General features: G+C 39.4%; 1 protein-coding gene across 1 annotated transcript in view; it reads left to right on the forward strand.

The window, feature by feature from the left end:
* The window catches only part of LOC141298955 (glutamate receptor ionotropic, kainate 1-like), a 57,276-nt gene that overhangs the window by 19,586 nt on the left and 11,830 nt on the right, over positions 1-25,860 (forward strand). Inside the window, exons 2-3 of the mRNA XM_073829247.1 lie at positions 21,701-21,868; positions 22,177-22,434. Coding sequence (XP_073685348.1) covers positions 21,701-21,868; positions 22,177-22,434 — 426 coding nt within the window. The remainder of the gene's footprint in view (positions 1-21,700; positions 21,869-22,176; positions 22,435-25,860) is intronic.

The following is a 25,860-nucleotide window of genomic DNA, read 5'->3' on the forward strand; positions in this document are numbered from 1 at the left end:
GAAGCTTCAACTCTGAAGTTGTTTTGTGTGTTAGAAGACTTTTCTCTATTGACTGGGCTTTCTTCCCCTTCTAAAAGTCTGATCAACACTCAAAACATTCTATTATTTGTTCCCCTTCTTTGGGGGTTATTTCCAATTCATTATTTAATTGATGAATTGTATACTTACGGTGCCAGACGACCAGACCACTGCCAGCAAATATTCGTTGTTCGCTCACTGCCTCTTTTTCTTGCTCTGCCATTTACTCAGACTCTAGTTTAGCGTTGAATTCTATTCTTCATTCTTCACTAAACATAGTTTCTCTTAACTTTGGTCCATCCAGAGACATAATAGTATTGCTTCCATAACTTACTAATGTCTGTCTTTCACATTTGTACACTAGAGTAAAGCTGCTCTGTTTCTTTTTATGCATGTAACTGCATTTACATTGCACTCTATAAACAGGGTTATTTTTCTTTCTCTTGGATTTCTTTTCCAAGAACTTTCTTAGTTAAAATAAAATTTATTTTACTCCAAACTCCATTTTCAGATGGCTCTTTTGTTTGATTGCTATCCAACTCTTCTCACTATCTTATCCATTTTTAGTGTTAAACTCCTAAAAAGAATAAGCTGACTCCTTATTGTTTAAGCTTATTATTATTAGACATTATCTCTACCTTGACACTTTATTGTTTTTCTTTCTTTGATTTTCTAAGTCACTATAATACAAGGCTTCGTCTATACAGTATATTCATTCCATCTCACATAATTGTGATTTGATCTATAATAATGCACTTGCATACTGCGATTTCATTTAATTCAGGAGTACAGCATAAAGCTTTATATAAAACTATATGTTTCTCTGAAAGCTAATCTTCTAACTCCCTTTGAATGAACTAGCGTAATTACATTTACACGATTGAGGTCTAAACCAACTAGTTGTGTATTCTTCTAATGCTCTTATAATCACATTTGCAGATGCCTCTTTTAAGGATTTTGCCCAAATCTGACTTGAAAATTCATCTACTGCTATCAGCATGAATTTATTTCCTGACCTTGATTTAGGATTTAAAGGTCCAGCTTTATCTAATGACCATTCACTCTTTCTGGTGTAATTTTAGCATAGTCATTTTTTATAACTTCATTGTATCTTCTTTGCATACAATTTTTTACATTTTAGTCCTATTTGTCTATATTTTTCCTCTAATTGGCAATAGTTATATAATCGTCAGATAAAACTTTGCCTATTTAGGTTTATACTGGGATTTTTCATGTATTTTTCATGTATATGTATTTTCTAAACAGTGTTATTCTTGTTTTCTCTTACTACAATTATTCTTCTTAATTTTGCTAACTTGTCTACCTCTCAGTTTCCTTAAGTTACTTCTGTGTCATCTGTGGAATGTATAGTTTGATGAATAACTATCGGATCTAACTCTTATTAGATCATAAATTTCCTTCTAGTTCACTGTTCAACAGGTTTTCCACAAAATTTTCCCTATATGTCTACGTTCTCATTTATTCTTGTTTTAACATATTTGCTATCTATTATAAGAATAACTTAAGCTTTTATTAGCTTATTTTAATCTTACACAAGCTTTTAATAAAGCTATTACCTCTGCAATTTGAGTTAATTCGAGGACACAGCTCTCGTCTCTTAACTCTTCTCCTTTCTTTACTTGTATGATAAATGTCCAATGAGCTATATTAGCGTCCACGAGGGTTTTTGACCTATCTGTGTACACTGTTATTCTTTTAAACACGTTTACTTTCATTTTCTGACATTTTTCTCTACCTCTATTTTATTTTATAGTTTGAACCTAACCAATCACTATCATCGCAAATTCTGGGCTTTCGGATCTTTTATTTTTCATTAAATGTCCCGTTATTGCTTCATCTATGTTAATTAATATCTTCTGTCCTTGTGCTAGATCTTAACATTCTGCATATCTCTTACTAATTGCTGCTAGTTTCTTCTTGATAGGTAAAAATTTTTCTCTGGATTTTTCCAGCTTTCACATCTTTTACGAATTGGTATTTGTAATTACTCCCTTAAATTTTTTTCTATTAATTGATAGCCAGTTTAATCGCAATCTAAATTTACTTTAAGTCTTCTCATAATTTCATCCTTTCTTCTTTGACCTAAACTTAGAATTGCGTCTTTTAAGTTTTGTAGCATTTTTCTGCTTTTTCAGTCCAACCTAATTTACTACCTTTCATTGTAGCATATTGGTTAAGCTTTTTACTAAGCTTAAGAACTATATCCCTTACATAATTCATAAGTCCCATCATTTGTTGTACTTTTTTTAACCCTTTCTAAAGTTTTTAGATTTGTACTTCACTTTTTTTATTCTTTGTGTAATTTCTCTATTCTCTGCTGATATCCAAAATCCTAAAAATTCACCCTTATCTGTCATTACTTTCTTAATGTTCGGTTTCAATCCTGCCTCCGCTTGGCGATTCACCACTTTCTTTACAGTTTTTACAAGTTTTTTCATTGTTATCAATGATTAATATATCACCACCATAAATCTCTAATTGCTTTAGTATTTCCTTATGAATAGTTTAGTAACTTCATTACGGTTTACATATTACTAAGTTTGTTGCAATTGTTTAAATACATAATGTGTATTACTTAAAGTAAAAACAGTTTTTTTTTTTTTTTTTTTTTCTCTGATTCTTTTCTGTTAATGGAATAGACCAAAAGCCATTCGCTAAATCTAGCTTTAGTTAGAAATCTTCAATTTTTAACCTTTTAACTGTGTCTCTAGCATTACTTACATAACGTCTATTTGGTGTCATTACTCTGTTCAATGCTTTACGATCTGTAACTAGTACGTTTTGTCTAGTTTTGGTACTAATTGTATGGGACTATTTTTTATCGCAGACTTAACTTCTTTAAGTACTCCCTGTTCTACTAGCTCTTCTATTGTTTGATTTAATTCTTCTTTGGCCATTTTAATTTATTGGATATTGCCTTTGAGGCTTATGTATTCCACCTATTATTTCATGCGCCTATTCATCACTTATTTTTCCACCATCATTTTTATATTTTCTATACGGAGCTTTTCTCATGAATTGTATTAGTTCATTTTTCGCTTCTTCTGATCCTATCATTTTGTTTCATATTCTATTTAATTCGTGTTCGATATCTAATTTTTTTTTTTTTAATCTCAGGACCTTTTTTTAGATCTCTAGCAGCTAAAGTTTTCTATACCCTTTAACATCTTAATGCCGAATTTATCTCCTATTTGTTTCTTTTCTATATTTCTATTATAAGCTTGAATTAAAATACTATCTGTAAATTGTATTGGCTCTGTTATAGTGGTCACATCTGCTCCTGTATCCAAAAATACTCTCCTTCTAAATCAACAAATAAATGTTCTTCACATTCTATTACTCTCTGGTCACAAATGTTCCGCTTTAACAGGCCAAGTGTCCTTCGTTGTGGTACTAAATTATTTTTTTTTCTATTACTCCTGTTTCGTACCCTACATTTGACTGCTTATCTTTCTAGACTACTGTTGTTGTTCTGTCTAAGATGAGAAATCTACTACCTGAACACACATTAAATTTGATTTTTCTGTTTTACGCTTTTTGAATCACATGGTTTCTTTCTTCTAGAGTAATTTTTCTCCATCTATTTTCTGGAATATAACTTGATTTTTCCAAGATTACTTCCTATATATTTTTTTCCTATTCTTGTATTATTTTTCTCACCTCAATTTTTTTTCTCTCTGTCTAATTTGAAAATGAGTATTATGTTTTTCCTTCACTCACTTTTGTATTCTGCTTTTGCAACAGATTAACTTTTTGTTGTTTTTGCCTACGCATATTTCGGGATTCTTCTTTTCACTATTCTTACATGGTGAGAACTCAGATCAAATTAGCTATTCTCTCTTCTATTTATTTCTTAGCTACAGTATTCTAAAATTGCTATTAACTTATATCCGCCTGGAATATTTCATCCTACATCTCTTAACAACCTTACTTTATCTGTCATAGGTATCTCTTCTTCTATCGATAACCATACACTTAACTCTGGAACTTGATCTTTGGACGCGTTTATTAACATTTCCTTCCATTGCGTATATTTGTCCTCTGTCACGGTTAAATTCCTCACCCTCTCTATAACTGTTGCTGAAATTGCATGACCTGTACATGTATGGACTAAGCGAGTTATAGCTCCACAACCTAAATTTGCATTCTCTGCCGCTTTTATAATCCGATCTGTATAAGCATTATGATCTTCTCCAGCCTTTTTAGATCCTATTTGCTGTCTAACTGCCTCCGTTAACTGAAGTTCTAATAACTTTGCCTGTATATCATTTTGCTCCTTCTCTACTCTGTTTTGGAGTTGTAAATTCTAATCGCTTCGCTGGAGTTTCCCACATTCTAGTGGCAGGTGTAAAGGGGCCTCTGGTCTTTACTCTCTCCTGATCTGTCTTTTCGCTCTCACAACTCTCTGAAGTCCCCGATTTCTAGTTTTGCTATAGCCTGCCGACCCCTCACAGTATTCAACTCCCTTCTTATTTGCCTTAGTTTAACCTTTTTATCTCTTTTTATCAACTATTTTTCTGTTAAATTCAAACCCTTTTGGCATATAATTTGTTTTCCTATTTTTGACCATTCATTTTACCTCGCTTATCTTAGTGGCATAAGGTGACTGGCTTGCTGTTCGCATTTGCCTGTAAGTTAAATTATTTTCAGGAACAATCTTCCTAACCCATTTTCCTCTTAAATCTCTTCCTTTCTTATTGCTAGTGGGATCTTTATACTTAGTTACTTTAATTTCTATTTCTGGTCATTCACTTTAAATTTGTTTGGTCACTCTTCTTAATTGCAATCCACCTCCTTTTTTCTAATGTAGTCTTGTATCTTATCATATTTCTAACTCTATTTCACTACTTTTACTTTCTTTAGTTAGTGTTGACTAATAAGAGTCTTTTTCTTTTCTTCTTTACTACTCATTTCTATTTCTTACTGGTTTTTCAGAGCTCCCTTCTATCTCTCTGTGGCAGAAACTGCCGTTCAGTGGTTTTTATTACTCCCTTTCTCTCATTGTAAGTTTGTTTTTAGTTTTCTCTATTCTTGTTGTTCATTAACAGGCTTATTTTATCCAATGCCTTTTCTACTTATTTTTTCTAGTTAGCATTCCTTTATCACTGCTATTCCAAAATGTCTAAACTGTCCTATTCTTATTAAGGTTAAGTGTATTATTTTAACCTCTCTACTGATTGCAATTTCAATCAAGGACTACATTATTGTTTTATCTTTTAATTTTGAGTATTTTATAGTACGCAACTTCGCCATGCAGTCTGTCATTACGGCATGCATTACAAAATTCCAGTAAGGCGATCCAGTCGTAATTCTAAAGGATCCTGGACTCTGCATACCTAACTATTTTTGTGTATTTTCTATCTCTCTTTACGCCTGTACTTCTAGCAGTCTAGAAACGGCACTTATCTGTACGGGTTCTTTTTCAATAACCACAATTCCTCCTCTAGTTTCTTCTATTAACCCATCATACATTATAAATTCAATTTTGCCAATTTTTAATCCCTGTTTATTCAGCCTAAGTATTGATCCTGGCTCTATTAAGCATTATTAAGCTCTCTCTATTACTATTCTCAACCTCTTGTTTTCCTGAAAGATTTCCTTCTTCAGGTTTTAAGCTAATTGTTTCCTTATCCTCTTTTTTACTACTCTCCATTTTTACCTGCTTTCTTAGCACTGTGTTACGTACTCTATTATTACTATGTTATTTTTTATTGAATAAAAATTCAATATAATTAAAACTGAGAATCACTATCTCATTTTTCTTAAACTTTACAGTTTTTAATGTCTCTGGATGGTTACCAAATTATCCCAAATCGTTTTTTCTTCTTTAAACCAACATTCTCTTCTTTTACGGCACTACTCTAACATACGCGTATTTAAGAATCTTTAGTCCTGCATACTTGTATGTTTCGGGGCCTCACCATCATTTAGTGGAGCGTCCCCCACTTGACAGTTTCATAGCCCTTTCTAAATCTACTTTAAGATTTAGCTAATCTCAGGAAGCGCTTTTCCTTCAGAGATTTTTAGTTTTGTGCGCGCACACAACCCTTTATGGGTCGTATAAATAACTCGTTTTGAATTATTTTTAGTTTTCGAGTTTCCTACAGGTTTTCCCTACCTATTAAACTCTATATTTTCGTGCCTAAATCGTATTAGCTGAGTTGAGCAAGTGATCATTGATCCTGGCCAGAAATCAATGGTCAATATGCCCCCCCAACACGTTGGGCGCCATGTTTTGCGGTGCTCAATTTCCTACACCTTCTACCTTATTTTGTTTATTCTCAGGTTAGGTAAAGATAGTCGAATCTGCCCTATCGTATAAGTAATTTTCATACTCACACCATAGGCTTCAGAAGACTCCTCCGTGGTATGTTCAGTGCAAGTCTATCAATCAGAGTCTCTTGGCAGGCAGGCTTCTTGGTTATAATAAAGTATAATTTTATTGTCTATAGGTTATATAATTTACATACAAATACTAATATATAAAATAAAGAAATACAAAAGAAAATAAATTGCTATCTTAGTCGTTCGAAGGCTTGAATGGCAGGTCGTCATGGCAGGTCGTCTGGCACCGGAGAAGCTGTTGCAGAACCAGCATCTGATGTCCTCTTCGTACTTCAGCCTTTTATAACCAGCAGGTGCATTCCAATGTCCTGAGATACCATGAGTTTTTGGAAATCCCCTAAGAAAGTACCTATATAACCTCTCTACATCTTCGCATTCTATCTTCTCCGGATTCTTCTCCTCTGCTTCACTCTACGCCTGTCTACTACAGAACACTCGACGGTAACATTTGAATTCCTCTTGGTCGATCTTTTTAGCAAAGCTCTTTCTAATACATGTTTATTTCCTAGCTATGTTCTTGCTAGTACATGCCACAAACCTTTACTTAATAAATGCTTTAAAACAACAAGTATGGTGTTTTACTTAATAAACTACTTTCAATAAAACGTATGCAATACAAGTGTGTGGTGTCTTTCTTAATAAACTACTTTCAATAAAACGTATACAATACAAGTGTGTGGTGTCTTTCTTAATAAACTACTTTCAATAAAACGTATACAATACAAGTGTGCGGTGTCTTTCTTAATAAACTACTTTCAATAAAACGTATACAATACAAGTGTTCGGTGTCTTTCTTAATAAACTACTTTCAATAAAACGTATACAATACAAGTGTTCGGTGTCTTTCTTAATGAAGCTATCACAATACAAGTGTTGTATAGAAGAAAAGGACATACTTGCAACAGGAAAATTGCATATTTCATTAACAAGGTCAAACGACCTTTTTCTGTATATAATGTTATATAGGTCGAGCTAGCTGACCACCAGCCTTCGAAATACTTTTAAAATGTTTTTTTTTTTTTTACTTTCCCGACCGAACAAACCACCTGATTAAAACTGAAGTGACAAAAACCACTAGCGAAGCATCCAAAGGCAAGAAAGATTCATATATATATGCAGATTTAAGATGTAAAAGCTAATAGAGCACTGATGAAAATATTGCGTCAGATTTTTTTTTTACATCAGATATTTCTAGTGGTACTTTTATGGGGATATTTTGTGTGGAATAGTATCTGCTGATATGAAAAGTTCACTGTATATCGTAGTAATAAATTTAATTTATGACAGCCATTAAATTGCGTTTACTTTTTACATTAAACACATTAAATATTACATATATGCATGTAATATAATATCTATTTCCATTACAGGTTTAGGTCTTAAATTTCATATAAGGTGGTATTAAAAAGGTCTTAAAAAGTCTTAAATTTCACTTGTGCATATCTGCAGAAACCCTGAATATAGTATGTCAGCATGACAAGCATTCAAACTATATGGAATTTTTTAAACAATGTCAAGTACATACTTTTTTTAAAAGTGTTTTTAGATGTGGTGTCACTTACAGTGCCATTTTGTTTTTATTTCATGTCTGTGGGTTTAATCTTCCAAAGTTCATTGAGCTCAATAATTGGGGGGTAAAAAATGAAGGCGCTTAAAGGCCAAGCGCTTTTTTATGGGTTTCATTCAGTCATAATCTCCAAAAGGCCTTTGAGATGTTAATTTTGGTAGAATGTTAAAGAAATGCTGAGAAATCTTTTGAATGTAATTGCACACATTCCTCATTTGGATTTATATTATTGCTATTAGCTAAAACTCCAGTATTTTATGAATGAAAAGGCTTGCTGTTTCCTTCATCATCCAGTTCCTGGGGAAAAAAAGAGTATGCATAAAATGTGCAAGAATGAGAAAGACATACAAAGAGCTTGTGGGTTAAAAAAGAAAAAAGACAATGCACCCAGTAGCACAGTCTGGGAATGGTGACAATTACCCATAATTCAGCTAATTTACTTCAATTTAAATGTGAAAACTGTCTAACCTCTGTGCCGTTGTTATTTGTGCTTGCAGAATTTAAATGAAAGAAAAAATGTGAAGCAAATACTTCCTCTCAAGCTTTTGTTGACAGTCAAATTAGGTCTTTTAAAGTTACTTGCACGTTTAGTCTTTATAGTGTGATATCTGTGGTCTGTACTTTATTATCTATTGCAGGGTTTTACAGACAGAGAGTAAAAAATAGAAACAAATTAATAAATAAAAAAAGATTAAACTAACTAAACAAATACAATAATTTATTATGGTAAATAAAAATCTAAATGGATTCAAAAAAATTAAAATATTAAATGAAAAAAGCAATAATTTAAAATGCGTAATAATAGTTACTGTATAATGAAGAAAATGTAATAGAAACTAAATATTTTCCAAACATTATTTTACACACAGCCTAATTTTACACAGTGTAAATAGGATCTTTATATGGTACATGAAAACATTTTAAAATGTTACCTACATTTTAAAATGTTTTCATGTACCATATAAAGATCCTCTCGTGCATATTTGGGAGTCTGACATCTATAAAATTGCAATTCTGGCCTATGGCTGCAGCTTCTACTTTTTGCCAAGCACTGGTGTTGGTTTTGCCTGCTAAAACATGTTAAGCACTTACTAGGACTATTTGTTGAACAGTTACAGATAAGAATATGGCTGTCAAATGTAAGCTATGCGATAAGGAAAACACCTGTCAGGCACATAAAAGAATGCGCATCTGACATTGAGTTTTTAACCCTGTTGAAAAAACAAGCATATGCTGGTTAGGTATGTTTTGATGCTGGTTTTAGCTGGTTTATGCTGGTCCTTAGCTGGTTTATGGTGGTCCTTTGCTAAGGACCAGCATAAACCAACTAAAGACCAGCATTAACCAGCAAGTCACAAGTCACGTCACAGCTGCTGTTTCTGCCAAGTCAAGTCACGTTACAGCTGCTGTTTCTGCCAGGTCAAGTCACGTTACAGCTGCTGTTCCTGTCAAGTCAAGTCATGTTATAGCTGCTGTTTCTGCCAAGCCGAGTCATGTCACATCTGCTGTTTCTCCCAAGTCAAGTCACGTTACAGCTGCTGTTCCTGCTAAGTCAAGTCACGTCGTAGCTGAGGTTCATGTGACAGGTCCAGCCGGTGTCAAGTCAAGTCAGGGCTACACTTTCAGTGCCAAGACAAGATACAGCAGTTCTCCATGAGTCAAACCAAGATACAGCTGTTGTTCTCCATGAGTCAAGCCAAGTCACAGCTGTAATTCCATGAGCCAAGTCAAGTTACAGCATATCTTCATGAGCCAAGTCAAGTTACAGCATATCTTCATGAGCCAAGTCAAGTTACAGCATATCTTCATGAGCCAAATCAAGTTGCTGCTGTTGTCCCTGAGCCAAGCCAAGCCACAGTTGATCTTCATGAGCCTGTCCACGAGTCTGCTCCAGAGGCCTCGTCTGTCCATGAGTCTGTCCACGTGTCCGCTGCACCAAAGCCTCTTATCGAGGCGGTGTTTATGGCGGAACCCCCTGAGGAGGCAGCTCCCACTGCAGATCCTCAAAAGGAGGTACCACCCATTGATGAACTCACTGTCTGCTCAACTGCTGCCAATGATCCTGCTCTGCCTGCCCCGCCATGGCTTCTTGCTCTGCCTGCGCCACCTAGGCTTCCTGCTCTGCCTGCCCCGCCATGGCTTCTTGCTCTGCCTGCTTCATGGCTTCCCTGTCTGCCTGCAACGCCAAGGCTTCCTGCTCTGCCTGCACCGCCAAGGTTCCCTGCTCTGCCTGCTCTGCCATGGTCTCCTGCTCTGCCTGCAACGCCAAGGCTTCCTGCTCCGCCATGGCTTCCCGTTCTGCCTGCAACGCCAAGGCTTCCTACTCTCCCTCCAACGCCAATGCTTCCTGCTCTGCCTGCACCGCCAAGGCTCCCTGCTCTGCCTGCCCCGCCATGGCTTCTTGCTCTGCCTGCCCCGCCATGGCTTCTTGCTCTGCCTGCGCCACCTAGGCTTCCTGCTCTGCCTGCCCCGCCATGGCTTCTTGCTCTGCCTGCCCCGCCATGGCTTCTTGCTCTGCCTGCGCCACCTAGGCTTCCTGCTCTGCCGGCCCCGCCATGGCTTCCACTACTCCACTGTCTGCCATCACTCCACGGTCCAGGTCCTCCATTGTTCCACTGTCTGCCACTGCTTCATGCCCACTTGGATTTTGGACTCTGCCTGTATTTTCTGGATTACGCTTTTGTCTTGCCCTGGATATTACTGTTTGCTGGAGTTTGACCCTGCCTGTCTTGACCACGATCTGTTCAATAAAGCTCGCAATTGGATCTTACACACTGTTGTTGAGTCCCACATTACAGCGCATCAAATAGACAAAGCGCAACGGAGAAAGCAACACAATAAATTTAATGAAGTTTTGTTGCTTGGTGTTAAAGTTTATTTGACAATAGTCAAAATATGTTATTACAGCGAGAAAAAGAAGCTATAATGGAATTTTAATTTTAGTAATTTTGTTTCTTGTTGCACTTCTGCCATTTAAAAAAAATATGTCTATGTAGACAGTTTTGTTGTTTTTAATCATGTCTGTATAGTTTATTTTTCTTTACCTTTTAGTTTAGATCACTCTAAAAATGATAGAATAAAAACAACCCAACTTGGGTTATTTGGCAACCTAGCAATGGGTAAATATTGGACTCAACACATGCTGGGTTTGTCAGTATCATGTCTGTGTTCTGTCATGTTTTCCTAGTGTCTTTTCCCCTATGTTTCTAGTTCTAATGGTTTAGTCCTTGTCTCCCCCTTTAGTTCTGTCTCATTTAGTCTAGTCTTGCCCATATTTGTATTTCCCCCTTGTTATCTTGTTAGTGACCACCCCCCCGTTTCAGTGTATTTAAGAGTCTGTGTGCACTCCCCATTTGTCCGTCAATGATTCTGTTACCTCTGTTTGCTTGTGTTCATGTGCTCATCTTATACTCCCGGTTTTTGTTTGTTTGTATTAGTTACAGTGTTTTATTTAATAAACTGTTTACGTTTTCATTTACTCCGGTTCTCCTCATCATTCTCCACTCCTCAACCCCGCCTGGATCGTGACAGGGTTATTTTGACCCAGCTGCTTGGGTTAAAATTTTTTTACCCACCATGCTGGGTTGTTTTATTTAAATCAACTATTGTTTAAGAATTATGACAATGACAGCAAAAATAAAATGATGAGCATTTATTATTAAGCAAGAACACCCATGGACAAAAATATTATACAAATTGAATTTATTTGGACAAATATAGCATAGTTTACAATATTACATTTGAACTCATTTAACAAGCATTTTAGAAATAAAAAATGTAGCATTTGGTTTAAAAAAATTACCCAGCATTTTTTAGAGTGCAGAATAACTACCTAGAACCTGGGTAAAAAATATTAAAAACAACCCAATAAACTGACACAACAGGCTGCCCAGTGTTGCCTTGTTAACTAGCCGAATTAAAATAAGTGTTTTTTATATATATATATATATATATATTTATCATATTTCAGTTATCATTTATTTAATTTCATATAACAAACTTGTTTTTTATGCTTTTGGTTTTAACTATAACAACCCTGTCAAGCATTTATATATTTTTTCAGTTTGTTACCTTCAGAGAAGAACATTGTCCTTGATGTGAAATAAATTATTTACAGCTAATATTTTTTCAAATTATAAAAATATGCAAATCTCTGGCTCTGAATATAAGCATATAGATCCAAAGCACATAACATTCTTGTTAACTTATTGTTTCTCACAAGGGCGAAATGCATGTAATGACACAAACATCATGATAGAAAATAGATTCATTAAAGCTGTGGTCTCCAAGGTGAACGGCAGAGGCTTTGGACATCCCTAGGGGACCATTTTCCAATGAATAGAAATAAAGCATTTAAGCATGCTCAAGTAAGCATCACAATGCCTACGCACACATACAAAAGTGTCTATATGCCACTCTCTCTGCTTTTTCATTCCGCTCTAATGCCGCCTGATGTCTTAAAGACACTGTAAATCTATTTGGTTCCAATGGCTGATTCTTAATGTGCCAATTAAAGAAAAAGCAAAGCTAGATGGATTTGGTGTTTCCAGGATAATAAAAGATCAATTGAGGGATCAGACTTCTTAGCCACGGTGGAAAAAGAGTAAATAAACATAGCAAAACCGCAGATCTGACACTTCCTCAAAAACGAACCGAGACTTATTGTTATCAACTCTTCTTCATGTTAGTGCATCTGCCTCGTCTACAAAACCTTCAGGCTTCATTCTCATCTCCAGCCTCCCAATCCAACCCAATCTGACCATCTCCCACTATATGAAAGCAATCAGTTTTTCACAGACAAAATCTCCTTTCTCCCTGTGTGGAGCGTTCGGTCTGCGCTCTCCCCGAGGGACTATCTGAACATCAGACGGTGTTATCCACAGCAGGACTTTCTGGCTTTGCTTGAAGTCCTGCTCATTCCAATTCGGCTTTCAAAGAGCCAAAACAAGCCACTGAGACTGGGTTTCACAGAAGCTCGTATCTGCACTCGGATGAGCTTCATCTCTCACACATTAACATTTCCATTTAATTATTCTTATCTTCATTCACAGTCTTTTCATTAAAGAGCCAATCTGTCACTTTCACTGTTGGAGGTTGGCTGTTTATTGGCGAGTTAATGGGCCATTATTTCCTGCTGAGACCTGTTTGTTGGCCATCTATGAATAGAGTCTGATCTCAGGTGGATGTCCTCCAGACGGATCTCGCCGTTTTGCATTGTAGCTTGAGTATCTGCAGTGGTAATATGACATAACAATGTTATAACAGATTACAATGTGGTAACAGATGCTCATGCATAATTCTGGAGATATACTCTTGGCCACTTAGTCTAGACATTTACATCATGTTGACTTTGCACCTGACTGAGTTCAATTGAGTCTTGATTGGCGTATTCACCAACAAAGTCTGGTGTTTTGATCATGATCATTTGCTGATTCAGGTGTGAAAAGTCTGTTTTGCTCTTTATGATTGTCTGATTTGCATGTGATCATTGAGAAGAGATGATGTTGATTAACCTTGTGCAATTGTGAGAGCAAGCTTCACCGCCAGCAAGGGAAGTGGTTTAAAAATGGCATGTTAAAGGTCAAACGCTGTGTTGGCCAATTAGTCTGAATTTCTTAAGCGGCTAAATCTGCATGATTTGCCATTTCAGATTTCCTAAATGTTATGGGATCGCTAAATAACCTGCTCAAACCTGTAAGTGAATGACGTCACATATTGATATTGGCATTTATGTGCATCATATCATACTGGGAATTATTTAAGAGCATAAATAAAACAGCCATTGTATGTTTTTTTTTTGTTATGAATTATTAAGGTTATGCATTCATAAAGTGGTTGGTTTAATTTCTTACATTTTCATAAGCAATAGACAAGCCTGTCTTTTATGTTCTTATTAAATGCAACGTTAACAAAAAAAAACATTCACTTTATTAATCCTCTGTAGTTACTGTAGATACAGAGAAACTTTAAGCACTCTTTGTTCTTTCACTTGTAATAGATTTCTTTGTTCTTTAAAATGAATGACAGGCTGTTTACTGATAATGTTTGCTTAAGTGAAAAATACTCAAAGGCTACTGTCACAGTTCTGTCAGTTTATGTTTTTGGTTTCTCCCATTGTCTCCCCCTGTTGATCTGTGTCATTTGGTTTAGCCCATCGTTTGTGTGATTCCCGGCACCTGTCTCTGTAATTAGTCACCCTTTAAAAGTCTGTTTGTTTCTTGAGTTCGCTGTCGGTCTTTGCATATGTTACTCGTTATTCATGTGTGGAAATTATCTGTGTTCCTGCTTGTTATTCAGAAGATTATATTAAAATAGTGTTAATTGTTTATCTTGTCTCGTCTCGCTTCGTTCAGCACGTACAACTATAACAGAAAGACCGACCGAAACAGTTCATATCCGGCACCTTTCCCTGCGTTTCTTTTCCGTTTTTTCTCAGTGTTTTGTTTTTTTCAGTTTATTATGGACCCTACCGTTTTCCTCATCCTCCTGAGGCAGGGGGAACGCTCTCTTGAGGACCACACACGTGAGTTTCTCTTCCTGGCAAACCAGTCACACTTTCCGGATAGCAGCCTAATCATCTACTACCACATTGGACTGAATACCACCATCAAGGCGCTGCTATCCGGGGAGGGTCCTCAAGAGAGCCTGCCGGATTACATTGAGTGGGTGCTGGCGTCCTGTCAATCATCCTGGACCATCGACTTCGTCGAAGAGGACGTCAGCCCCACTTCAGACCCAGAACCCAGCCAAACATCACCTCGACAAGCGGAGTTGCAGCCCGAGCCTACCGCAGATGGAGAGCCAGAGCCGAGAGCGACAGAGCCAGAGCCTGACCCATCTGACCAGGTGCGAGAGCCGACTACAACATCCGCGACGGTGGAGTATGACGTGGAGCAAGAGAGGGCGATAGAGAGCCCTGCCCACTGCACCACCACTGAGGGTGAACTTGGACTACATTCTGGGGATCTCATAGACTTCTTTTCAGAAATTTCAGCAAACAACTCTGAGGATCTTATTGACTTTTTCACCGAACCATCTCTCTGCCTGAAATTCCCACCCTTTGTCATCCACATCCATGTTTGTCTGGCCACCGCTGTCCCCTGACAGCCCCTCAGCTCACCCTCAGCCCAACACCTGTGCAGTGGGCTCGCCGCGGGGCTGCCAGCTTCCATCAGCGTCTCGGCTGGAGGATCCCTCAGCTCCGCCTCCAGCCTCTGAGTCCAGGACTCCGCCTCGGCCCTTCGACCCTGCGGCTTCACCACGGCTCTCAGCGCCCTCGTCTACAGCGTCGCTCGTCGGTCCACCAGCTTCACCGGGCTCTATCGTCTTTTCGGCTCCGCCCTGGTCAGTCGTCACCCCATCGTCACCTCAGGACTCTGCTCCTCCGGCTGTGCCTCATCGCGCCGTCCCACCGGCTCCTTGGGACTCCTCCTTCCTGCGGGCACAGCCTCCATCCTCTGTCGCTCCGGCTCCGCCGCGGACCTCCGGATCTCTGCCTCCGCCTCGGCCGCCAGAGCCTCCTGTTCCGCCTTGGCCCTCCGGATCCTCGGCGTCACCCTGGATCTTCGGCTCTCCGCCTCGGGCTCCTCCTCCATCTGCTCCGCCTCTGTCGGTCAGCCCCATGGAGTCGCACGCCTTCTTCCAACATTGTTTCCTCCCTCCGTCGGTTCCACAGTGGGTCGTTATCATGGCTGCGGTCTGGGTCTGTTCCTCCTGCCCTGGGTCCCTCCCGTGTCCTCCCTGGCTCCTCCCACCGTCGTCGCCCTCTTGGACTGTCTTTACTGCCCCTTGGACTTTTGTTTTGGCCCCCCTCCGTGGGTGCCCTCCTCCATTATGGACTCTAGTTTTCTGTTTTTTCGCCCCTCTTTTCTGTTTTGTTTTTCTTTTTCTACGGCGCGAGGACGCGCCTATTCGGAGGGGGGCGTAATGTCACAGTTCTGTCAGTTTATGTTTTTGGTTTCTCCCATTGTCTCCCCCTGTTGATCTGTGTCAATTGGTTTAGCCCATCGTTTGTGTGATTCCCGGCACCTGTCTCTGTAATTAGTCACCCTTTAAATGTCTGTTTGTTTCTTGAGTTCGCTGTCGGCCTTTGCATATGTTACTCGTTATTCGTGTGTGGAAATTATCTGTGTTCCTGCCTGTTCCTGCTTGTTATTCAGAAGATTATATTAAAATAGTGTTAATTGTTTATCTCGTCTCGCTTCGTCCAGCACGTACAACCATAACAGCTACATGACTTTTTAAATGTTGTCCATCACTCAAGGGGGGTGTTATTTAATCAAGAGCAACAAGATCTATGTCTGTTGCTGCAGTATTAAATTGTCAACTTGAACAGACTGTGAACTTTTTACCTGTTTGATAAACTATACTGTTCATGAGCAGTAATCAGCCATGAATAACCAAGTAGTTGAACCAAGTAGTTTATTCTTCACATGTGTCTTAGGATTGTTGTGTTTCCTTATGTATTCACAATATGCCATTTTGCAATGATTTATCGTCCCATCCCTAAATGGTATACATGTTTATAAAGCCGGGATACCGGTGCAAGTGCCTAAACAACATACACGGTGTCGTTAATTGAGAGGAGATCCCTGTTAACCGCATCTTCTTTAATGGTTGGAAAACTTTTAGAATTATTAACTAGTGGTGGGCCGTTATCGGCGTTAACGTGCTGCGTTAACGTGAAACTCTTATCGCGCGATAAAAAAAATATCGCCGTTAATCTATTCTCAAATTTGGGTTGGGAGCTGGGTCTAAACTGCGCAAGCTATGATGACTTTCACCTTGATAGTTTAACACGGATGTATACCGAAGACTGTAGTAGTAGAATATGTTCGCGCGTTTAAGTCTCCTCCGCCAAAACACAGACGGGATCGCGTCATCCTCCATTCATAAAAACCGAATCTACTATAGCGAAATGCCACGTAAATTCGTCGTTTTTTGGATTCATAAATCAAATGTTGGTCAGTCACTTAATTCAAATCGCGATATGGACTAGTGTATGTGAAAACTGAAATGCAAAAAGACCGTTTTAATATGAATCCGATATGTTCCGTTTGCCTAGCTGTATGTATGCATTGCGGAGACGCGCTTTTACTACACGCATACTGAAACCCACGTGACGCTCCCGGTAATTTTTGGCATTTGCATCTCACATGAACAGATAAACTCAATCTCCCAAACTGCTGTGAGTGTCACTTATACCGTTTCATTTGAGAAAACTAGCATCATATCATACTGTATGACACAGAAACTTCTCGGCAACCTGTCAAAATAAAAGTACGGTGTAACATGTAATGGGCTGGGTAGGTGTTGACGTTAAAAAAAAACACAATCTAATAGGTAGAAAAAATAATTTCATTGTTAGTTAGTTAGTAAACACAAGTACATCTAATTGAACATAATTTATTTTCATCAACAAATTATCATAGAACAGCTTCATGAGCTTTATGATCCATTCTCAAAGACTTTAAGTCATTATTTGGGTAGCACACATATTCTGAATGCCTTCAGCAGAATTCAAATTAGCCATTTTAATCTAGATTAATCTAGATTAATTCCAAAATTTAATCTAGATTAATCTAGATTAAAAAAATTAATCTATGCCCACCCCTATTATTAACACACAATTATTTAACTGGTCAAATAAGGCAACTGTAAACTGTCTGAGATGAAGCAGACAGAAAATACTGTAGCAGACAGATCAAGTTTACTGTTCATGATGTGCAAAATATAGGAAGAAAATTCCAATTACTGAATTGGGGGTGAGGTGTTTATATGAATGTATGTCTGAGGGAAGCTAACTGTCTTTAGTTTAGATGGTATTTTCTTATGTCTGTATAAGCATATTAATTTTGTGTTTAAATGGAGCCCTAGGTATTAAAGGGATAGTTCACCCAAAAATGAAAATTTGATGTTTATTTGTTTACCCCCAGGGCATCCAAGATGTAGGTGACTTTGTTTCTTCAGTCGAACACAGACAAAGATTCCTAACTCAAACCGTTGCAGTCTGTCCTCATATAATGGCAGTCAATGCTTACCAAATCTTTGAGAGTAAAAAACATACACAGGCAAAACCAAATTAAACCCTGTGGCTTGTGGCGATAACATTGAGGTCTTAAGACACAAAACAGTCAGTCTGTGTTAAAAACTGAACAGTATTTATATCATTGTTTACCTCTGATCCATCGCAACGTTCTATTGTCCTGAGCGCGTTCACCCAGCCGGTGCATGGCACATCGTATGATCTACCATAGTAGATGCACGCGCGTATACGTAACTCATTGTCAGATACATGTCACTCATGGTGCATATTGGCCTCTCAAAATTGTAGCGAATTTAGCTCAAAAGGGAAATGTATGTAAATAATTACAATTAATTTGGATTAATTACCATTATTTATATCAGCCGCCAGTAGTAACTGTAGCGGAATTTAATCGCCATCAATTAATCTGTTCGTCTAGCGAACATACAGGGTAATTTCATATCAACCCTAAGCAATGATATTTTCTTGGCCACAGAAAAATAACATTCTTACAGTAATAATGCATTAGAGCATGTAGCTTGATCGGAAATCGTAAAGGGACATTAATTTGCAAGGCAGAATCAGAGACTCATGTAATTTGTGCACAAGAGTTTTATTAACTAACGACTAACATATAACTAATCTAAACAAACAAACATATACTCACTCATACATGTTTACAGGGGAAGAGTATAGGATAGCTAGAAAAGTACAGGAAAAAGGGGGTGAGGCTGAGCTGACCGTCTGAAAGAACCATCGGTTTCTAATTCAAAGAACCGTATACGATAGCTTACACAAAACCTCTGTTTAGTGAAAGAAACGATACTTGCATCCGAACGAGAGTCTCGTGGAGCCTCTGAAGAAGTCATGGATTGTTCCATTCGATGGCCGAAGTTGCAATTTCTTGAAACGCCTAGGTTGTTCTTGACTCTGTTGAGGTCAGGGGAGTCTTCTCTCCCGAGTGAGCAGTTCTGAGGAACCGCAGGCCGCACTTCAGAGATGGGGATCCAGAGACGGCCAGGAGTGAAGAGAGAGAGGTGTCCGATCATGGACATTTTGATAAGTTCCATGGTTGAATGGAATGAACTCCAGTGGGAGTAGTCTGACTCTTTTCAGGCTGAGGAGAGTCCACACAGCTCCATGTGTGGAGGCCCCCCTCTGGGCCTGGGCCTGTGGAGGCCCTCCACAGGCAGCAATCAAGTTTTTTAGAAGAACTTTTGGCGGAACTGTGTGTGAGTCCTTCTATATTCTGGGAAGAGTCACACCTCTCAGAATGGGCTTGACCAATGAGAGAGGCTGAAATTCCAAGCGGGAGGTTTCAAAATGATGTGGGCTTTTACGACCCTTTGTTTGAGAGCAAGGTATTTTGCATGTGGGTAAATTCATGTAAATCTACTAGGGATTCATGAAACTCTAATATGTTACATGTGTATCAACATATAATATGCATCATTTTTTAGATCACCAAAATACGAATTCAGAGATACCAAACATGACCGTGTGGTTATAGTATATAATATTTCTATCTATATCTATAGTAACACATGCATAAAAACATTACACAATACAAAAGACAATATACATAAACCGCACTACTATACACAATGATTTGGGTGTTCATTCATAGAAAGGGTTTTCTATGAATTAGGGAAGAGTCCATTTCAACAGGCCAAATGTCTGTCCTATAGTTGCTGCATTCCTTTGGATCGTAAAACTGGTGTTATCAGCTAGTTGCCCTGGCAACTGAACCCTTAAGGCCCAGTTCCCTTAATGTTTGCCGAATTGGGGGTTGTTTCTAGAATGTTGTTTCTAGGTTGTTTCTAAATTGTTGAGTTTTTGGGTAATTTGTTAAATATAACAAATAACTATGTCTGATTGGTCCAGATGCTACAAAATGGTAATTACTTGTGCATATCCTGATTCTGGCAACCGATTAAAAACTAAAAGATTACGTTTCCTTGTGCGAACTCATCTGGGAGTGTTTTCACCAACTATATTACCAGAGCACGTTGACGCGTTGGCTGTTGTGAACGCGCCCCATACAGATGAACATTCCGGTGGATCAAAGGTAAATGATATAAATACTGTTCAGTTTCTTGCACAGACCGATCGTTATGTGTCTTAAGACCTCAATGTATCGCCCCACAAGCTGCAGGGTTTAATTTGGTTTTGTCTGTGTATTTATTTTTACTCTTAAAGATTTGGTAACCATTGACTGCTGTTATATGACTGAAAGACTTTTAACAAGTTAAAAATCTTTGTTTGTGTTCTACTGAAAAAACAAAGTCACCTACATCTTGGATGCCCTGGGGGTAAGCAGATAAACATCAAATTTTCATTTTTGGGTGAACTATCCGAGTTGTGTTGCGGTAAAAATAGCGTAGCACAGTGCCAGTAGCTCACCGAGTGCAACCGTTCTACGTAATCAGAATAATGGCATTCCAATGTGGATTTTTTAAATAAGAGGGGTTTTTACTACATTTCAGTAAGAGACAACATTTATGTTATATTAAGCCATACAAGTCTTAATACCCGGGGTTCCCTTTAAAAGCACAGCACTGCTTTGTTTAAAGCAGTAACCAAGGAAACGCTGTATCGCTGCTGTTCCATAAGCACCACCTGCTGTCAGAGGGTGAATTTGCGTTCTCATTCAGCCCGTCTGCTGATTTAGTTTTTTTCAGATATGTTTTATGTAGCATAATATCACAAGGCTAAGATCAGACCATTCTGTTTTTGCTTCAAATTTTAAAGCTATGCAATGTAATTGATATCAAAAAGCACTTATGCTACATGTAGCATGTTTGGTTCTGCAGTGGTTCTGCAGCTGTTCATGCATTCTAAATAAAGGATTAGTTACTTCCAAAATAAATTTCCAGATAATTTACTCACCCCAACGTCATCCAAGATGTCTTTTTTCTTCAGTCGTCCTACCCTACCTTTTTCAGCCGAAGTACACAGACAAAGAACTAACAGCATGTGACATTTCAGATGTGATTACGCAATGTTTTCCTAAAAAAACTTAATTACTTTATGAGTGAAGAAAAAAAGACATCTTGGATGACATGGGGGTGAGTAAATTATCAGGGTATTTTTAATTAGGAAGTGAACTAATCCTTTAATATAAAGGCACAGTCAGGAAAAAAAACAAAACATGATAAACCGTCAAAATTCCCCAGAATTGACCTGATACAGCATCAGTATGGTACTGTAGTTTTTATCTGCTTTTAAATTAGTGTGGAACTGAACTATATCCTTTTCCAGGGCACAGATTTTAATTTTATTTATACATTTACCTAGACGTTGTTTTTTCAATACGTTTTGTAACAAATGCTGCGTTCTGCTTTTTTTCCAAAAAATGCATTAACTTGGAACCGATTTGTAATTAGCATTAGCTTGGCACTATTGTTTAACTACTTTTGAATTAGTGTGGCACTAACTTAGTTTAATTTGTGCATTTAGACACTGTTAAATGTGTTTTAAATAACACACTTGAACAAAAGCTGGATTTGTCTTTTTTTCAGTTTGCCTTAGCATTGCTTGCATCAGATTTGGTTTGTATTTAATGTTGGCTTGGCACCAGTGCTTTGAACTGAATTTTAATGACTTTTATGCATTACAAGGACACTGAGTTTAAGCACATGTTTAGACATCTACTTTACTTACAGACTTGAAAGTGCAATTTTTACTTTTTACTTGTTGCTTAATGCTGTTTGTTTTGATTGAAGGTGGCATCTTTGAGACGCGGGAGAATGAACCTGTCAGCATGGATGAACTCGCCTTTAAATTTGCAGTTACAAGTATCAACCGAAACAGAACCTTGATGCCAAACACCACGTTGACCTACGATATCCAGAGAGTAAACCTCTTTGATAGCTTTGAAGCCTCCCGAAGGGGTATGTTTTGTATTTATTTTACAATTTTATTCTATACAATTGTGACAAATTTGAATATACTATATTTATGTTCAACATATCTAGTAAGTCTGACTACAAAGAGCATTGTTTGTACCTCTGCTTTAAAATAGAAATTATACACCCAGAATTTTAATTGAAAGTGCCATTGTTAGATAATGAAAACTTAACAGAACTAAAAAGGCTAGACTTTTGTACTTACTTTGTACTGTGCTTTCCTTTTCTCTTTTTCTACTACATATTTTTTCATGTCACTTTTCTTCCAATTTTTTCCATCGGTCTTCTCTCAGTATGTGACCAGCTGGCCCTGGGGGTTGCGGCGGTCTTCGGCCCCTCTCACAGCTCCTCGGTCAGTGCCGTCCAATCCATTTGCAATGCCCTAGAGGTGCCACACATCCAGACGCGCTGGAAACACCCATCTGTGGACAATAAAGACAATTTTTACATTAACCTCTACCCTGAGTACACCTCCATAAGCAGGGCTATCCTGGACATTGTCATTTTCTACAAATGGAAGTCTGTTACTGTGGTTTATGAGGACAGCACAGGTGAGTGACCGCTAAGGTTTAGAAAGGGGTGACAGTTTTTACAAAGGGATTTTTGAAGGGCAGCTCAATGTGCTATTTTTAAGGTATTGTTGAGAGGATTTTTGAACCTTTAAGCTTTGAAATGGAAAACTGCAGGCCACAACATTTATACTGAAATCCTCATACATTTACATTCTATTATATTTAAGTGGGAATTCACTGAATTTAACAGTAACCTATGCAAGTTTCATTGGTAAACAGCATAGACAAAAAATTAAACCAGCATAAACCAGTTTTGGAGAAACTTTTCAGTCTTTCAGCAGGGATCCCCTCATGCATTTTTTACATTTTTTGCTGTCAACTTGCATCTTTTACTCATCAGGCACAATGAATTTTTTGTTCTGGTAATGTTTGATGTAGGACAGTTCTGTAACCAGCAAATTTCAAGACGAGACATTGCACACAGCCAGCCCATAATGTGTAAATGTTGGTTTTATTTTAATTAGCAGGGCGCTGTCACTCAAAGCATTTACATTCAGTTTCTTGGCATTAAATCTCTGCATTGAAATGCACCGTGGTGAACGTTTTAGATGTGGCATTGGCAATTTTAATGTGATTTCAAGTGGAAGTGTTTGTTTGTTTGTTTTTCTAGGTCAGTTTGGTTTAACTTTCCATTGACCTTATCAGTATATTTCCTTTTCACAGCATCATTTCAATACCATATTTCATTTTCTGTATATTTTGACATTGTGACCTTTTCTAAACCAAAATGCTTTTGAAAACAGTGAAATATTGACTGAATATTGAACATCTTCTCTCACATTGTTTACTGGTTATTACAGGCCTTGGCTCATATTTAGATTTCAGAGTTAATAATTTATAATTATTTTTAATATTAGATTTATATTTATTATTTCTCTTAAAGAAATTATAAAACGTGTCTGTTACTGTTACGAACCGTGCCGGTAAGACGAGACGTGAGACAAACTCAAATAATATATACTTTTAATCTTGATCTTCAAAATATAACACAGGGAATATCCACACACGTACCACATGAAATGACCGACAGAGAACTGAGGAAACAAACAGACTTATAAAGGGGAACTAATCATGAAACACAGGTGACGGGAATAAACCAAATGAGGACTAAACCAAATGATCACAAAATGACAGGGGGAAACAAAGGGAGAAACCAAATGATAAACAGTGCAAAACAAAGGCAAACAAGGCTACATATAACATTACCCCCCCCCCTTCCGGTAGGCGCGTCCCGCGCCGTGACGATACTACCGGGGAGGGAGGGCGGGCGCCCTGGAGGCTGATACGGGACCAGGATAACCTAGACAGGGAGAGCCTCCAGGGCGGATCAGGGAGACAAGGCAGGTCAGGGGGATCAGGAGGCCACGGCCGGACAGACAGTTCACGTGGCCATGGTGGGTCAGGAGGCCACGGCCGGACAGACAGTTCACTTGGCCATGGTGGGTCAGGGGGCCACGGCCGGACAGACAGTTCACTTGGCCATGGTGGGTCAGGGGGCCACGGCCGGACAGACAGTTCACTTGGCCATGGTGGGTCAGGAGGCCACGGCCGGACAGACAGTTCACTTGGCCATGGTGGGTCAGGAGGCCACGGCCGGACAGACAGTTCACTTGGCCATGGTGGGTCAGGAGGCCACGGCCGGACAGACAGTTCACTTGGCCATGGTGGGTCAGGAGGCCACGGCCGGACAGACAGTTCACTTGGCTATGGTGGGTCAGGAAGCCACGGCCGGACAGACAGTTCACGTGGCCATGGTGGGTCAGGAGGCCATGGCCGAGCAGACAGTTCATAAGGCCATGGTGGGTCAGGAAGCCATGGCTGAGCGGACAGTTCATAAGGCCATGGCGTGTCAGGGAGATCAGAGAGCCATGGCCAAGCAGACAATCCAGGTGGCCATGGTCGGGTAAACAGTTCACGGAACCATGGCTGGGTAGACAGTTCAAGGAGCCATGGCTGGGCAGCCCCCATGGCCTTGGCCTCAACTTTCGGCCTGGCCACGTTGGCTATGGACCTGTAGCCACCCCCCCCCCCAAAAAAAAATTTTCTTGGGGAAATTTAATGGTTCATAAGGAGGTTCTGGCAGTGTGGGCTCTGGAGGGAGCTCTGGAGGAGCGGACACCGGAGGACGCTCTGGAAGGCTGGGCTGGACCAGCTGAGGTTCTGGGAGGATGGGCATAACCAGCGGAGGCTCTGGAAGGCTGGGCGTAACTAGCGGAGGCTCTGGAAGGCTGGATGTAACCAGCGGAGGCTCTGGAAGGTTGGACGTAACCAGCGGAGATCCAGGAGAGAGGATTGGGGCCGTAAACTCCATTGGGAGTGCCATGTCCATAATATTAATAATCTCCATCCTGTCCAGAGGCTCAGGTTTGGCAGTCCTTATGGCTGGGAACTCAGGCATTAAGGCCATCTCGGCCAGGAAATCAGGAACGGCGGCCATCTTGGCCAGGAAATCAGGAACAGCAGCCCTCTTGGTCGGGAAATCAGGAACAGCGGCCACCTTGGCCGGGAAATCAGGAACAGCGGCCACCTTGGCCGGGAAATCAGGAACAGCGGCCATCTTGGCCGGGAACTCAGGAACAGCGGCCTTCTTGGCCGGGAAATCAGGAACAGCGGCCATCTTGGCTGGGAAATCAGGAACAGCGGCCACCTTGGCCGGGAAATCAGGAACAGCAGCCCTCTCGGCCTGGAACTCAGGATCAGCGGCCATCTCAGCCCGGAAAACAGGAACAGAAGCCATCTTGGCCGGGAACTCAGGAACAGCGGCCATCTCGGCCTGGAACTCAGGATCAGCGGCCATCTCAGCCCGGAAAACAGGAACAGAAGCCATCTTGCATACTGACTCGGACGTTGCAGCCATCTTGCGTGCAGACTCGGGCATTGCAGCCATCTTGCGTGCAGACTCGGGCTTTGCCGCCATCTTGCGTGCAGATTCGGGCATAGCAGCCGTCGGTACTGGACTGAGGAAGACTATGGAGCTTTGGAGGATCTCTGGATGTTCAGGGCGTAGCAGCTGGTCTGAACTGTTGGATCGGTATGTGGAGGTTCTTGGCTTTGGGTGAGCTGGTGCGATGTGACGCGTTTCTGAGGGGGTTGGACGTTGCATCGGACTGACATTCTCTATTTGTTCTATCTCGAAATTAGAGCAGTTTAAATAAAGAATGATATTGACCAATTCGACAAATGGGAAATCATATAGTATCTTCTTCCAACCCCAACAGAAACACAATGCCGATAGAGGCGTCGGGCCAGCTAACCAGATCAAATCTGTCCTCAATTGTAATAACTCTGCCTCTGAGATGACTTCTTTTTTGATGTAATCAGGGACACACAGATGGGGAAAATATAATATCATTATGTCCAACTAGACAATCTGTTAAATGTTCTGAGTTCTGTAGCAATATCACT

The sequence above is a fragment of the Garra rufa genome, chromosome 23 (genome assembly GCF_049309525.1).
Source record: "Garra rufa chromosome 23, GarRuf1.0, whole genome shotgun sequence".
Lineage (NCBI taxonomy): Eukaryota > Metazoa > Chordata > Actinopteri > Cypriniformes > Cyprinidae > Garra > Garra rufa.